The following is a 15,648-nucleotide window of genomic DNA, read 5'->3' on the forward strand; positions in this document are numbered from 1 at the left end:
AAAGGAGATTTAAGGCTATAGCAAGTTATTGAAGGAGAATAACAGGCAGAGATCAGTCATTCATAGCTGTGCTCGCTCAACATTCCTGCCCCCTTATATGGACAAAACTACTGGAGCCATCTCTTCATCTTTATACCCCACTCACACACACAAACGCACACTCACACACACTCACACACACTCGCACAGATGCCAGCTCTATAGATGTATTATGGTGAGAACATTGTTTTATTTGGGATTGATTATATGTTTAAAGAGCTGATGTTTATTTTTCACAAATGTGACTCAGTTTGTTTTGCTGGCATGTTTAGTTCACCCCAGAGGGTTACTGGTCACAGAGGCTGTCCTGAGGGGGTTATGCTGAAGGAACAGGGGGGGGGAGAAAAGAGAACTTATGGGTGTTGGTGTGATGGAGGGGGTCCAGTCAGACTGGAGTCAACATAGTTACAGAACAGAGAAGGAGAGGACGGTGTGCAGGGAGAGAAAGAGGGAGAGAGAGAGGGAGGAAGGGAGCGCTTACCTTAAAAGGCTGTGTTTGTAGATAGAGACCAGTGTTTAAATGTTCAGAGTGTGTGTGGTTCTGTCAAGGGGTGCCTGCATGTGTGTGTTTCCAGGTTGTTAAATGCCCCTAACACACATTAGCAGATTTAGGAGATTAAAAGGCTCTTTAAAGCTGAGTGGAGATGAAACTGTTAGAGAAGCTTCAGTCTGAGAGAGTAACCACCTTTCGCCTCCAGTTTCACTTATTATCACATTATTTTTACACAGCTCGAGTTATTCGGCCAAAAGATCCAGATTAATGGAGCCTTGAAAGTATCCGTGGCTGTTTTACAATTTACCATTCCAATATTTTCACCTGGTCTCCACATCTGACTACATATTTAGACCTCCTCTGTCTGCCCGCAACACTGACCTTAAGTTACTTTGATGCTATCACTTGTATCTGGTTTTGAACTCTCATTTCTTATGTGGACTTAGAACTTTCTCCTTTTGTGAGTAAACATTTGGCTTCTTTTGTCGACTTGCAAAAACAGAACAACATTGTGAGGGCGTAACTTTTTCTTGAAGCTCAGAGCTCTCAACCAATTGCTCAGAAATGTAGCATGACTTCTTCCAATTTTGGAAGTGTTATGGACACAGAATCAAACACCATTCACTCCGTGACAATTTGGAAATGAGCACCAAGAGTGCAAAAATTCCCAGCGTTAAAAACAGCTATTATTGTCTGTTTGAGCCACAACTGTGATTTAAAATGGATCAAGTGACAGTTGTTTGAACTGTTATGTAATTTATTCTGGACATGTTGAGCGATGGTTTTTAAAGAATTCCAAGTGTTTAAATGCTTACTTCTTTTGGCCAATTTGATGTGTTAGTTGGTGCTTTCGCTAAACTTATATTTATGAATGTTCTCACTCCATTATACAAAAAGCTTGATGGAAGCGAATCGTTTTTTTTTAGGTACATTTTTTTTATTTTGATCAGATTTTGCTTAAGCAAGTGTTAGTTTAGCAAAAGTGTAATAAACTAAATTGTGTATTATGGATGTTGAAGTATTAAATGGTAGGTCTCCTTTTAAAGGTCTTGTTTTGATGCTGGATGCTTCTGTCTAACTTCACCGTAGCCCTGGAATACACACAGACACACACAACAAACACAGTTTTGTTGATGGACCAGATTCACTGAACCTTCAACCGAACACCTCGGACACAACGGCCGCGTGTCAGCTGCGTCTACTTGTTATCCGACAGAAACCACAGATCTGGGAAAAGATCCAGCTTTCTCTCGCTCAGTGTCATTTGTCAACCATAGCTTCCTCCGGCCTCTGTGCGTTTCTTAATATGGACACAGTCAGCTCGAGGAGCCACCAAAGCAAATGTCCTCATGTCCATCTGTCTTCTCCGGGTCTCTGTTTAGATTCCAGTCGTGTACTTAAACCGTGTGGGCTGATGGAGGGCTCTGTTAAAAGGTCAAATAAAGAGCGCGCCTCCTGCTGTGTCCATCTTATTGGTCAGAACCACGACCTCGTAGAGACAAGTTCACGTCTCCACTCTGGCGTCTTATCGTCCCGGGATCCCCCAGGTCAATAACTTTTTACAACTGCCCCACGGGTGTGTGTCTGTGTTTGAAGATATGTCATGTTTGCATTAAGAATATGTTCATGGTGTGTATATGCAAATATATTTGATTTTGGAAGTATATAAACATGCCAATCGTTTGCTCTTCGATTGTTAAAGCGCTTTGTGACCCTGGTCTAGAAAGGCGCTTTACAAATGACTATTACTTACTTACTTCTTTTCAGTTATCAATATCAATTATAATTAAATTGAATTAAATTAAATATTTTTAGATATTCTCAGCATTATTTGATGAAATGAAGTCAATTATTTTCAATATAAATGTGTAAGAGTTTTCCTCTCCAAGATGCAGTAGGTGACGTTATTTCTGAAATCTGGGTGAACGAGAGGTTACGAGAGTTGAGTCCATTATGACATAATAATTGCTTCACTCCTCCTCAAGCCAGATGTAATCATGCCCCGCTTTTTTATACAACGAGTCCCTTAGTGGTGCAGAGAACACATTGTGACCCTGGTCTAGAAAGGCGCTTTATAAATAGAGATTATTATTATTATTATTATTATTATGGTGACAAACATTGATGCTTGACCAATCACAGCAGAGTGGGCGTGGTTATGGTTAACAAACTGTATTTTCCAGAAAAACAAAGCACATTTTCTTATGTCAATATTACAAAGAAAAGAGAGTTTTGTACTGACACATACTGATGAGTACAATAGAGTCCAAGATCTATTTAAGACACACTTAAATCAACACATTAGTTGACCTTTAACGGTACATTTATTCATATTGATCTCATGTGTCATTTTGTGCTGATCATCTACTGCATGTGTACATGAGTGTATATTCTAGTGTGTGCTAGCTGTTGGTTGTTACATGTTTACATCCTGACTGTGTGTGAATTTATAAATGTGTGTATGTCTTTAAATATACCGTATATGTGCCTACGTTTTCACATGTGTAAGTATTTACACATATGTATGGATATTTAAACTGTCAGTCTTTGTGTGCATGTTTTCTAGCACATTGCTTTGTACTCATATATGTGTGTGCGCGTTTTGTTTGTTCGTGTGAGTAAGAATGTGTATTTAAGTGCATGTGTGTTTGGATGCGGTTGTGTCTATATTATTTGGGTGTTGCTTTTGTGCGTGCATGACTGTTTAAAGATTGTGTGTCTTTGCCGAATGATTGTTTGTTTGCTTATTCTCCGGCTGAATTTTGGCACCAGAATGGAGAATGTTTGGTCTCTGCGGTGTCCGCACAGTTCATCAGACTGCTGGGAAGAGCAGAGGAGGAGGAGGCAAATGAAAAGGAGGCGATTAAAAGGAAGGTTTCGGTCACTTTGTTAACTCGTAGACGGTGGGGGATGGGGGTCATATGCAGCATCCCTGATAGTAATATTAAGCTGTCAGTAACTCTGATTTGTTCATGTGACTTTTTTCCCATGTGCTGGGAAACCTCCTGCAGAAGTACTGGTTGACCCAACAGTTGGATGTTTGTCACGCAGATAAAAGTTTCAATTTTAAATGGATGGTTTCGTTGTAATGACATCCACATGTTTGTGGTCTTGAGCTCGTCCAGTCGGTCAGTGACATCATCAGTGTGCAGCTTGTTCAAGTTACACACATAAATAGATAGATAAAAACTTTATTGATCCCTCTGGAGGGATGCGGCGGAACGAAACATTTCTGTCAATGTAACCAACGTTTGATTAATCGCTAATAATCTATTTCAGCCACGAGGACTCCTGGTCCCACCCATGTTGAAATGACTCATTATAGGACATGATGTCTCATAATTGGGAGTAAAGAATCTCCTTCAGAGCGTGGTTTGCTGACAGGCCACAAGTAGGCAGCAACAAATGTTCAAAAGGATGCTGGATGGTTTTAAAGTGGGTGTGTCACACACACACACAATGATATGCACAAATTATTTCCAAGTTTATTTAACAGCTCACTCGTTCTCAAGATGATTCTTATGTGGCAACCGATGTGACCAAAGGCGGTGATCCTTCAAGATCAAGGACCTGGGAACTGGTGAGAATGACAAACAATATAATGATCACCCAGGGTGGCTCGCCAAACAGCCAGGAGTAATGTCTCCTGTAACAACAAGATGAGGTAACCAGCTAGTTTGGTTAAAAAAATGAATGTAAAAATGTATTGAATATATTTGGTGACACTGGGAAATTTAGTATTTAGTAATTTAGTTATTTAGTAAAATAAAAAACACATTTTTAGATTTCCATTGACATTGAAACATACATTTTGAAGCACAAACACACTCCAGTTCAATAGAATGACATTTTGCTGTTGTCAGGAAAGTACGTCTTGTGTGCTTTTAGGGATGTTACAAAATCACATGTTAGCATTGGCCAATAAAAACCTGAGCCCTCAAAAGTCAGCGGAGAACGGTTCGGAATCCATTCATTTTTAGAAAGGTGAATTATTAAGTGGAGTTTTACGACCTGTTAAAGACGAATCAGTTAAACACAAAGCACTTAAGGAGAGAGGGAGGACAGATGGACGGTGGTCACATTTCCATGTGGTATGTGCTGCTCGTGAATGAGCGAATTCTCAAATAATTGTGACGACTAATTAAATCAGAAGAGTTATCTCCCTCAATATGAATTACTGACTTGCAGAACCTTTTTTTGTTGAAAAACCTATAGACTACAATTGAGCGACTGAGGTGATGCTGAAAAAAAAAAGGCCAGATGAGTTCATGAACAGAGAGCTTTGCACGACTCACTGTCATTACTGCTCAAATAACTGCTACCACTGGAGCACCTGAACACACACATCTTCTTAATATCTGCTATCATCTGTAACCACAAACCGGGTGTGGATTTAAAGTCTAAGACAGAGTCACAGACACTCTGATGTCTGCACAGGACTAACACACACACGCTCGCACACACTCACATTCCATCTGAAGATAAGTTTTGTGGTATTTTGTCGCAAACGTTTTTTTATGCCACAGTACAATGGTGCTATAGTTTTGTCAGCAACCCCGGATATTGTCATCGTTTGTGGCAAATGCATAGAGACGTCTGTGAGTGTGTTAATCATTTTGTGTGTAGATCTATGGTGATGCGGGTGTGAGCACAATCACAGGCCAGTGCCTAAACATAGCCTGGAAACATTTGGCTTTAAGAAAAACTCCAAAATCTATGTTGCTAACAGGCTGACAAACTCAAAACAATCACATGGGCTTCATTAAAGTGTACAATTCTGAGTTCGGGGGCAGGAGTGGAGTGAAAGTATCTGGATGTTCTGTTCTATGTTAATCTTTGTATCCTTTGTTTTTGTTGTTTTTCTTTGATCTATGTTCTTTATCTTTATCTTTAGAATTAGATTGTTTCATCTTGTTCTTTCTCTTTATGTTCTTGTTCTTATTTTATTTTTATTTATTTTTTATTTTTTATAAAAAATTGTTGTATGTATTGGCTATTGGAAAAAAAAAAATTTCCCGAAGGAAACCTCCTGAGGGATCAATAAAGTGTTACCTTACCTTACCTTACCTTACCTTACGACCTCCTTGGCAGGGGTAACTATTGCAGTATTTTCATTCATTTTTCCCTGTACAGGGTCACGCTGGGCTGGAGCTGAACGAGGCTACTTTGGGCGACTCCCTGGGTAAGGAAACATTGAGACATCTAACCTCTCACACATTTGTCATGAATGATGGTCGGAAAGATTCTTTTATACATTTCCTGAAACTATTCAGCAAGAAATTGCTATTTATTACTTTAGAATCTAAATCGGTATTTAATCTAAAGTTTAGATTAAATCCTGATTGCATGGAGCTATTGATTCTTAATTATGTGTATTACAGGTTAGAATTTTTTAATATAGAACTATATTTAACTTCACTACTTTCTTTCTTTCCTGTTCTGGAGGTAGTTTCAGTTGTTATATTTAAAGGATAGTGTGGCCAAAATCCCGGATTTATTGTTTCTTGAAGACTAAAAGTCAGAGTCAAATTAACATGTAATAAATAACTGCTCTGACTAAATTCACATCTCTGTATTGGCTGTAAAAAGAGCCCCCGCGCAAATCCTGCATTCCATGCACAACATTCCTCCTGGTGGTCTTTTAACACATTGTTCTTGGCTTGTCGCTCACACAGACGAAAATAAAAACAGTCAAATTGTTAGTGACAAACATACACACACAAACAAAAATGACTACATAGAGACTCGAAGAAAGATCCCAACTCTGCACGGGACGATGACATCATACTCTTAAAATCCCGAGGGCGCGGTCATGACGTCACTGTGGAATAAAGAGTTCCACCCCCTGCACCTCCGATGTTTGACCCGTTTACCAATTAAGGTTCTGGTCGAGGAGAGAGAGAGAGCCAGAGGTAGAAAAGAGTCACTGAGCCGCGGAGCTATCTTCTGTCCCTCACCAGAACTTTTGTTACACACTTGTTCTCCAGCAGGACTGTGTGTGGGGAGGGAGGTCCGGGACACACACACTCTTCACACAAATCCGAGTGGGTTGTTCCACGCACCGACAGACAGGACTGGACACACACAAGTCCGGACAACAGCGACAGCACAGGTGAGTGGATTTGCCTCTACGGAGCCGTTTGCTGTATAAACTTTTTTTTTCTGATTCATTTTATTTCGGAACCGAGTTGGGTCGGTGTGCGAACGTGATGCTCTTCTGCAGGGGCACAGATCCCCTAACACCCCTCGAGCCCTTTTCATTGTCAGGGTGTGAGGATGGAGGTTTGCCCTCGCTTCTTCTAAAACCTATGACTTGCGCGATCCCTTCTCTGTCCTCGAAAAAATGCTCTTAAATGATGCCTTTTTCTCAGAAGAAAAATATGGTTATTTGTAAACTTCAAGTGTTAAAAGTGCCTAAATGAATAAATGACGCGACAGTAGCGCCCCCGCGTGTGGTACAGTCCGCATGTGAATCTGCACCAAAAAAGGTCAAATTGTCTCTCCGTTAACAGCTGGGAGCAGCTTAGTGGTCTCTCTCGAACGCCGAGCTCCCCGAACAACCGCTCTGAGAATTTATCTAGACAATTCTTGTCAAAGTGCACCGCCTGACGAGGTGGCCGAGTGGTTAAGGCGATGGACTGCTAATCCATTGTGCTCTGCACGCGTGGGTTCGAATCCCATCCTCGTCGAAATATTCTTTACTTGATTAGATACATTTTTTATTAATTTCAAATTTGTACATGTTATACTGTTGACACGACATGCTTGATTAAAGTATACGATAGTAGCTATTTTCGTTGCGCAATTGAAGAATAACCCCGAAATTATTTGACCAGCAATTCTCAAAATGGACACTAGATGGTGCCGAAGTCCTTCTATGCAGGTATGCCTTCATATGACCGAACCGTTCAAGTCACTTTCTTTAGTTTTTGGCTTAAGGCTGGTTATATATTGTGTGATTCTCTTCTTTTGACATCCAGATTTCAAGACAAAATAAACACAATTAGGTTAGAAAAACAAAAATATCGCGTTTATTTTGTTTATGTAAGGTTAGTATTTGACGAGGAAATCAGTGTCGCAATTCTGTTACCACCATTTTTAATTTTAGATTAAAAAAAGTTTGAACATAGCATTCTTTTTTTTTTTACTTAAATTTAAACATTTGATTTCCCGACTCCCTTAATATATTATTTTAATCAAAAGCAAGAACTTTTTGATATAAATATCTTTTGATGTAAAACTTTAAAAGATGCATGTTATTACAAAGTCTTGTTTTTTGTTTTGTTTTACAATACATTTGATTTTTGTCTGCGTGCCCCTGTACAATACTCATGATCAACGGCTGCTCTGGTCTCAGTTCTTCTTTTGCTGGTTGGGCGTGGTGAGGGAGGTTATAGAGGTCTTGGCACATTGACTTGCCCTGCTAAATATAGAAAATAAAACTGTGGTTTCATCAATATTCACTTACTGTGATGTGTGTCATGTTGAGCATTCCTACACATTTAAGAAATGAATTAAGAAAGAACTTGGGTTTTCCTTCTAACCACAAAAAAAGTGATCAAGCTATTAATTGGTACTTAAATGATAGTGCTTTTTATGGTATGTGCCTGCGTTTAATCCAGGTTATTTAAAATAAAAAAGACCTATTTAGACTGCTGCAACATTTCTTACTTGTAAATATCTTGCTCAATGATAAAAACCCCAAACTCTCCACAGTGTGACTAGTTGCAGCAAGAACCGTATGACCTCACCAAGAAGTAACTATCAGATGTTAATAATAAAATTGAGTTAACTGCTCAATTCTGCAATTCTGCGCTTGCTTTATTGAGGTGCAATGAAATCTAAGGGGTCTGCAGAGATTCTGTTAGAGCAAGAGAAATTCCTGCTGACAAAACACACACCAACACAAACACACAGCACACACACGTTGTTCAGGAATGTTGGCTACCAAGTCCTTATTTAGTCAGAAAGCAAATGTTTCATTCTGACTTACTGATTTAACTTTATCATTTTTAATCAGGACTTGCAGGTTCCTGCTTCTTGTTTGTCTGAAGTATAAGGCTCTCATTTGGATGGATATTGTTCGGGGGTCTATGGGACTTCCCAGTGCCTGTGGGGAGCTTCAAGTGCTTTTATAATGAGCAGAGATGTTTAATGGGATGTTGCCCTTTAAAGCATTTGCAATATTTATGTTAACTCACACACACAACTCTGTTGCAATGGTGGGTTTCTAAAGTAAACCAAGGAGATAACATTTTTAAAACAATCTTTGTGGAATCAACCTTTTATTAAAGGGCAACTAAGTTTGTTATCACGCGTCAGCAATCCAGGAAGTCTCCACCTACAAGGGACTCGTTGTATAAACATTGCGGGGCGTGATTACAGCTGGCTGGAGGAGGTGTCATAATGGACTCTGCTCTTATAACCTCTTGTTCTGCGAGATTTCAGACGGGGGAGAACTTTATAAAGTAATAACTCCAAATCATCATCATTATAAGGGATTTACTGCATCATGGAGAGAAAGACTTCAACATTTGAATGAGCGTGAGTCATGAGAGTTGGGTTTTCACGTTAGATGCCCTTTAAAGGTTTTTAATTGTCATTACATAGAAATAAAGAGTAATTGTCACAGTGACACAACAAGGCAATAATCATCCGTGATATTAATAAAAAATAATACCAATACGACTCCTACCAATAAAGATAATAATACATTATTGTTGATTTTCATCCTTGTTACCCTTCACATGTGTCAACAATCTTAGCCCCTTCCAGACTAGTTGTTCATATTGGTTATATACATTAGCTACAAAATAAAAAGAGCTTGACGTCAAAGCTTGACTACTTTTATCGTGTTCTGTAACGATTTCCACATGTTCTAAAGATGATCTAGTACACTTTTTTGCTTAAATGCTGGAGTTGGCCCCCCTGTGTGTGTGTGTGTGTTTTTAAGAACTGAACTATGTATTTTGTATTGTATTGTATTTCTCTGCCCAAGAACACAGTTTATACCAAGGCAGGAGATGCCCACAACTACAACAGAACTAGGATCCAGCTCTGCTGAAAACTATGCCTTTGGCCATATTGTGGTCTAGAGGCACAAGGGAAAGTTGTTAAGAAATCAAAAAGTAATTCCCAAGACTCAAAAAAAAGTCTAGACTAAAACCTAAATTCAAATATATTTGCACTATGTTCAGATTGCTGTACAAATAACTTTCCTATTTACAAGGAAAGTTTCTGTGGCCATGTGAAGCCATGTCCCTGTAGATATCACAAATATTTATTCCCCTGCCTCCGGAGACTCATGAGCTCTTTTCTCGGATGAGGTCATAGCATGCAAACATGTGCACGCTGCCCTCCCTGGCCTGGATTCATCTGTGAAGCTAATAACATTTATTGTAAAACTGTCACGGATTCAACCGCTAAATTATTTATTTTTAATCAGCTGTGTGGCCAAGTTGGATAATGTCTCATCAATGTTCTCAACCATGCTGTTCCAGCTTGTAAAGCAACAAAGTTCATTTGAGGACGGATGGAAGATGGAAATGCCATCTTGGATATTTGACACTAACTGTTTAAAAAAAAAAACGAACCTAAAACACACCTTTAAAAACTGTAATTCTTCTTTTACAGATTCCTTGTTTTGTAGTTCACTTAAAAACCTCACCTTCACTAGTCTTACTGTCCTTTTCACTGTTGTTTTTAAATCTGTCTCCTTAGTGTCCTGAATAAAATGAATTATTATTATTACCATTACTCCCTAAATATATTTTTTTATTTGTTTTTTCACTCACATCCATGAATACCTTTTTTTCTGTCAGACAGATTGATAGGGATAATAGGCAGAAGTCATGGCCATTTTAAGAACCTTCTGTTGATCATTTAAAGTTCTGACAAAAGTGCCTCAGACGTGTTTGAGGTGGAATGAAGGCGAAAGCGTCAAAGTGGCGTTTACGCACTGGTGTAAAAGTGTGTCTCCAGGCTACAAATCCTCCCTTATGTTGACTGTGATGCCTTCACAGACTGACGTCAGTGGGATCCAGAGTGGGAGCGGCCATCTGACTCCACCCAGCACACCCGCCAGCGAACCCGGAGACAGCCGACACCATAAAAATGAGTGGTTCCCACCCCCGGCTCCACCAGAGCGCCGCGCCCGCTCCCAACACTAGCTCCTCGGAAAAGGACGCCGAAATGCCCGCGACAGAGAAGGACCTGGCCGAGGACGCGCCGTGGAAGAAGATCCAGCAGAACACTTTCACGCGCTGGTGCAACGAACACCTGAAATGCGTCAACAAGCGCATTGGAAACTTGCAGACGGACCTGGGCGACGGGCTGCGACTCATCGGGCTGCTGGAGGTTCTGTCCCAGAAGAAGATGTTCCGAAAGTACAACCAGAGGCCCACCTTCCGCCAGATGCAGCTGGAGAACGTCTCGGTGGCGCTGGAGTTCCTGGACAAGGAGAACATTAAGCTGGTGTCCATAGGTGAGTCTCTAGTGATACTTTCTCTTCACTGTTAACTTGAGTTTCCTCCTGAGGAGGATGATGATGATGAGAAACAACAGCAGTTTCTTTAGTCCACTCTTTTGTGAAGGAGTGTTGGGGATCAGTGAGTCATGCTGCAGGGGGCACACCTCTCTGTTCTTCTTCTGGCTCAGCTTGGCAGCTAAAGTTTGTGGGCTGGGGTGTTTAAATCAGGTCTTGATGAATGAAATACACATGTCACAAAACGTAAGATTAGAAACTCCTTAAAGCTTCCTCATCTTGAGATCTAAATGAAACATGTGACCAAGTATGATTTGGTCACCTGTTAATAACATTTTCTCCCAAATTTCATTATTTTTGATGTTCTGGTCTGGGATGTCTTGATCAACATCCAACAATATACTAGTTGGGTCGATCTCTGAAAGCAATTGAATGAATGAGTTTGTTTATTTTTAACAGAAATTTGAATAAAAAACAAACTACAGAAAAACAAGCATTAAAGAAATCTCCTAAAAGGATTTTTTATAAATAAAACTTGACTATCTTTTCCTTCCCAATATTTTTTCTTTAAAATCATCATATTCAAAGACATTCCCATCATAAACATACATTAAGACACAACCTGCAAGTGCACAATTAAGTTATTAATCAATATATAATAATAATAATTCATCTAAATTCCTGTTTTGTTATTAACATTACTAGCAATAAAGCTGTTTCTGATTATCATTTAATCTCCTAAATGCACTTAATCTGAAACTGAATACATATATTGGTTATGCAAATCCTCTCTTTAAATGTCCTCAATTATATTCACAGTATATAATCTTCGAGAGATACAATAGTACAAAGTGAACATTTACAAACCTTAGAACACATCAGATTAGTTTCCTCCAATAAATATCTGAAGTATTTATTTTGGTCAGTATTCGTGGTTTGCAGTGTTTGAAAGAGTTCATTCATTCAGTTTGACCACCTTGACCACCTCATCAGGGTCTGAATCGTATCCCAGTTGCCTAGGGCGGGAGGGAGCTGAGATTACCCTTAGTGTACCTAAAACTCTTATTTGTGTTCCTTGTCAATTGGAACATTAGAGTTGATATGACATTCTTTTCATTGAAAGTTTAATAATGTTACCTTACATTACTGTTTGCTATGTTATCTTAAGACTGATCTTTGGCTCTCGTCACTTTAAGCCTCACTGTGTTTGGAATCTTCTTTGATAAAAGTTTATTTTAAACAACACTAATCTTTATCAGAGTTAAAAAAAAAAAAAAGGAGAACCGTTTTTTTTTCCTGCCAGTCATCGCCGTGACTATGTTTGGATGTGCAGTCCCAGGTGCGAGGTCATAAAATGATGATCCATCCTGGTCTGCACGTCTGCACGTCTGTCTGTCTCTCGCTGACTCACCCTCATCCAGCTGCTCCTCTTGACTCACTACAGTGATGAGTGTGATCTCCTCCTTCACTTCCTCCTGCAGTGCAGTCGACGGACACACCCATCCAGCAAGCCTCACCACAGAATTACCAAACTGCCATCATGTCTTAGCAGGATGCCTGCACTTCCTTCTTTCCTAGAATGTCATGATCATATCACAGATGTATGCCAATCTTTCTGACAGTTTGTCTCTCGCTTATGTAAGAATATGTATTTTATATTTCAAACCCAGAACCACAGAATATTCTATAAATACAGAATATTAAGTCCGTCCTTTTAAATTACTATACTTGTGCACACAAACTGAATTCTCCAATGTTAACTTGGTTAAATGCACTTACACCTTTTGAAAAGGGTTACTTTGATGTTTATTTAGGAGATTGAAAGTTGTATTGTGCATAATAGTGGTAAATCTTATGTTAGCATATTGGCATTCAAGCTTTAATTCTACACCACAATAGGCAATGTTTTTGATTCCGGCTCAATGGTAACTGTGTATTTCTGTGATTTTTCTATGAAGAGGAGTACGTTGTGACATTGGTTTATTTCCCATATGATTGGAAATCATTTTAATTATTTTTATTTTAATGATATTTTGAGCTACTCAAGCGCTTACAGTTTGATTTCATGTCGGGTAACTGAGGCCCAATTCTTTAAGTATTTAAAAGGAGGAGAAGGCTTTTGGAGGAGGTATGTGGTGACTCTGTTTTTTTTATTATCATAAAACTATGAAATATTAAGTATGCATTCATTTTGTTCACATAAAGTCTTATTAATGGCTGTAAAAAGAAGGTAAATTGCAATGAACGATGGGGTGGCAATTTGTATAAATACGTCTGACGTTTGTTGGACCAACCATAAAGCTGTTCGTCGTCCTACGTGTTGTCTCCGCCTCAGCTCAACTCTGACAATCACGATGCTCCCAGACCATAAATTAAGTGATCATCTGTGCACGTTCAGCCGAGCCACATTTTCCACTGAACTCATCACACTCTTGTTTAAACAGCCTTCCACATGGCATCGTTCAAAACCCTCTGGTGCATTTTCATTCATGAAAACAATGATCAACACTTTTTTTTTGTGTAGACAATTGTTCATAGTTGTTGAGCTGCGCACACACTTGACTGAACCTGTGTGCAGTTACGGGAACAGTTTGATCATGGAACGGTGCCAGACAGTTCCCACCATGCCATCACTAATGAAGTGACGCAAGTTGTGGTGCAACTCTCTCTACCTGCTCACGATGTTGCCGGGAGCTGGGTTTGCAGGTTGAGACATAAGACTTTCACACTCGCACTGTTGCCAAGTTGTCAGATTTCGTTGACGGCGGAAGAGGACTTCATTCATGATAAGCGGAGTAGTTCCAATTTAAATGCTGTACACAAATGCACATAATGTAAACATTTGCTTGTTGCATTTAGTATACTTTTCTTAAACACCGAATTAACCGACAGCTCAAAGTGTGTGAGTCAGTACTTCGAAATCCATTTCACATTAACGGCAACACTTGATGGAAGTGGCAAACTTTCAGGTATGTTTCTTCAGCTTTAAGAGTCGTTCTTCAAAGCTACACAATTATTTTAACATTCCTAAATGGGTTTATTATCAGTGAGGAAAAAGGGAATTTGGGAAACTTGTGTTTCAAGGATTTCATCTTTTTTTGTCGCACAATTCCACGAACACAAATGGTGGAAGGGAAATTAAAGTTTGCATCAGTTTTCATTCAGAAATATAACATTTTATATATTTTTTACTCATCTTCTAAAAGTGTGTTTGAAAAAGCATGTATTAAAAGATTTATAGAAAAAATAAATAAGGGAAAATGTCTAGGTTATTGTCATTCAAAAGTTTTTTTTATCATTGTTCATTTACACTCAAAGATGCTTTTAAAATATATATATATATATATATATATATATATATATATTTTATATATATTTTTACATTATTTGGCCAAACTGATCTGACAGTTAAAGATGTAGTTCACCATTCTCTGGTAGCTCATCATGCACAACGTTCCTTCTGTTTATTAAATGTTAGTTATACAGTGAGGTTCCTCTTTTAAACTCACTTACACGCTTGTTGTGATCAGCTTGTTTTTCTGTCTTCAAAAATAACCCGAGGACGTACTTCAATTATAACTAATGCTACAAAACACAACTGAATAAGTGGTTACTTTTCTGCTTAGTTGTGGAAATCCAATATTACGGATGGCAGTAAATCAGTTTTACGGCTGCTTTTTGGTTTGTAAAACAGATATTTTATGATCTATCGTCATAAAATATCCTCTTATATTGACCAGTTTTTTTTTTCTTTTTTTAAACTGAAAATCACTGCTTCAAAAGAAATACAGATTTGAGGCAAAAAACCTCTCCATCCTAGAATTGCAGATGTCAACATTTCTAACTTAACCCACAGCCTTTCTCTCCAACAGTCGGTCGCTGTTTCAGCCACAGAGTGAACCCTCACTATTGTGATTATCCTGACTGTACTATTGAGCTAACTGCTTTCTTTTTTGTCATTTATTTTCCATTTTCTTTGCCGTTAATAGATTATTTTCATCAGAACGTTTCACACATTGCCGTTGGATTTGTTTTGTTTGCACCAACTGCATGTTTTATATTGCAGTTGTATATAATGAGACATGGCTGGTTGGACATGCATTGGGTAAACATTTTGGAAATGGTATATATCAATGTGGGTTGTCGTTTGAAAGGGGCAACGAATAGGTCTCAAAAATCCTTTATTAAAAAGGTCATGCATCAGCTTCCAATAACTCTGGTGCTTCTGGGAAATGGGGGAATTACCCAATCTGAGGCAGGTGGTCATAATACCTAAATAATTTTGAAGTTCTTGTCATCTGGTGAAGAACTTTGAACTGACCCTTTCATTGATGTAGTCCTAGCTTGCAGGACAGTTGAGTTGGTTCAATGGCATGAAGTCGTCCTCATGTTTACCTTGCAGACATTTAAAACGATGCAAGCAGACATTTGAACTCTGAGTTGAGGGCAAGGATCTGGAAGGTGCCAACATGGTAAAGTCTGGATGTCTGACATGGAGGAATGCAGCCCAAATTGTAAGATAAGGGCACATTAAGCTGAAAATGGATCACTTCCTGCCAGCTCATTATCATTAACACAACTTCCTGAACAGGCTGACAAGAACGCCTCGGATCAGCAGAGTACACATTCCCAT

The 15,648-nt window shown here is 39.0% G+C and overlaps 1 protein-coding gene and 1 non-coding gene across 4 annotated transcripts in view; both read left to right on the forward strand.

Annotated features, from left to right (window-relative positions):
* Window positions 1-6,445: 6,445 nt before the first annotated feature.
* The window catches only part of flna (filamin A, alpha (actin binding protein 280)), a 32,962-nt gene continuing 23,759 nt past the window's right edge, over window positions 6,446-15,648 (forward strand). For all 3 annotated transcript variants that reach the window (XM_087781621.1, XM_087781622.1, XM_087781623.1), the window contains exons 1-2: window positions 6,446-6,644; window positions 10,555-11,015. In XM_087781621.1, coding sequence (XP_087637747.1) covers window positions 10,646-11,015 — 370 coding nt within the window. In that variant the 5' untranslated portion in view covers window positions 6,446-6,644; window positions 10,555-10,645. The remainder of the gene's footprint in view (window positions 6,645-10,554; window positions 11,016-15,648) is intronic.
* Window positions 7,140-7,221, forward strand: trnas-gcu (transfer RNA serine (anticodon GCU)). The gene has a single exon. It is a non-coding gene; the product is annotated as a tRNA-Ser (tRNA).

Source organism: Callionymus lyra, chromosome 19 (genome assembly GCF_982586985.1).
Source record: "Callionymus lyra chromosome 19, fCalLyr1.hap1.1, whole genome shotgun sequence".
Taxonomy (NCBI): Eukaryota; Metazoa; Chordata; class Actinopteri; order Syngnathiformes; family Callionymidae; genus Callionymus; species Callionymus lyra.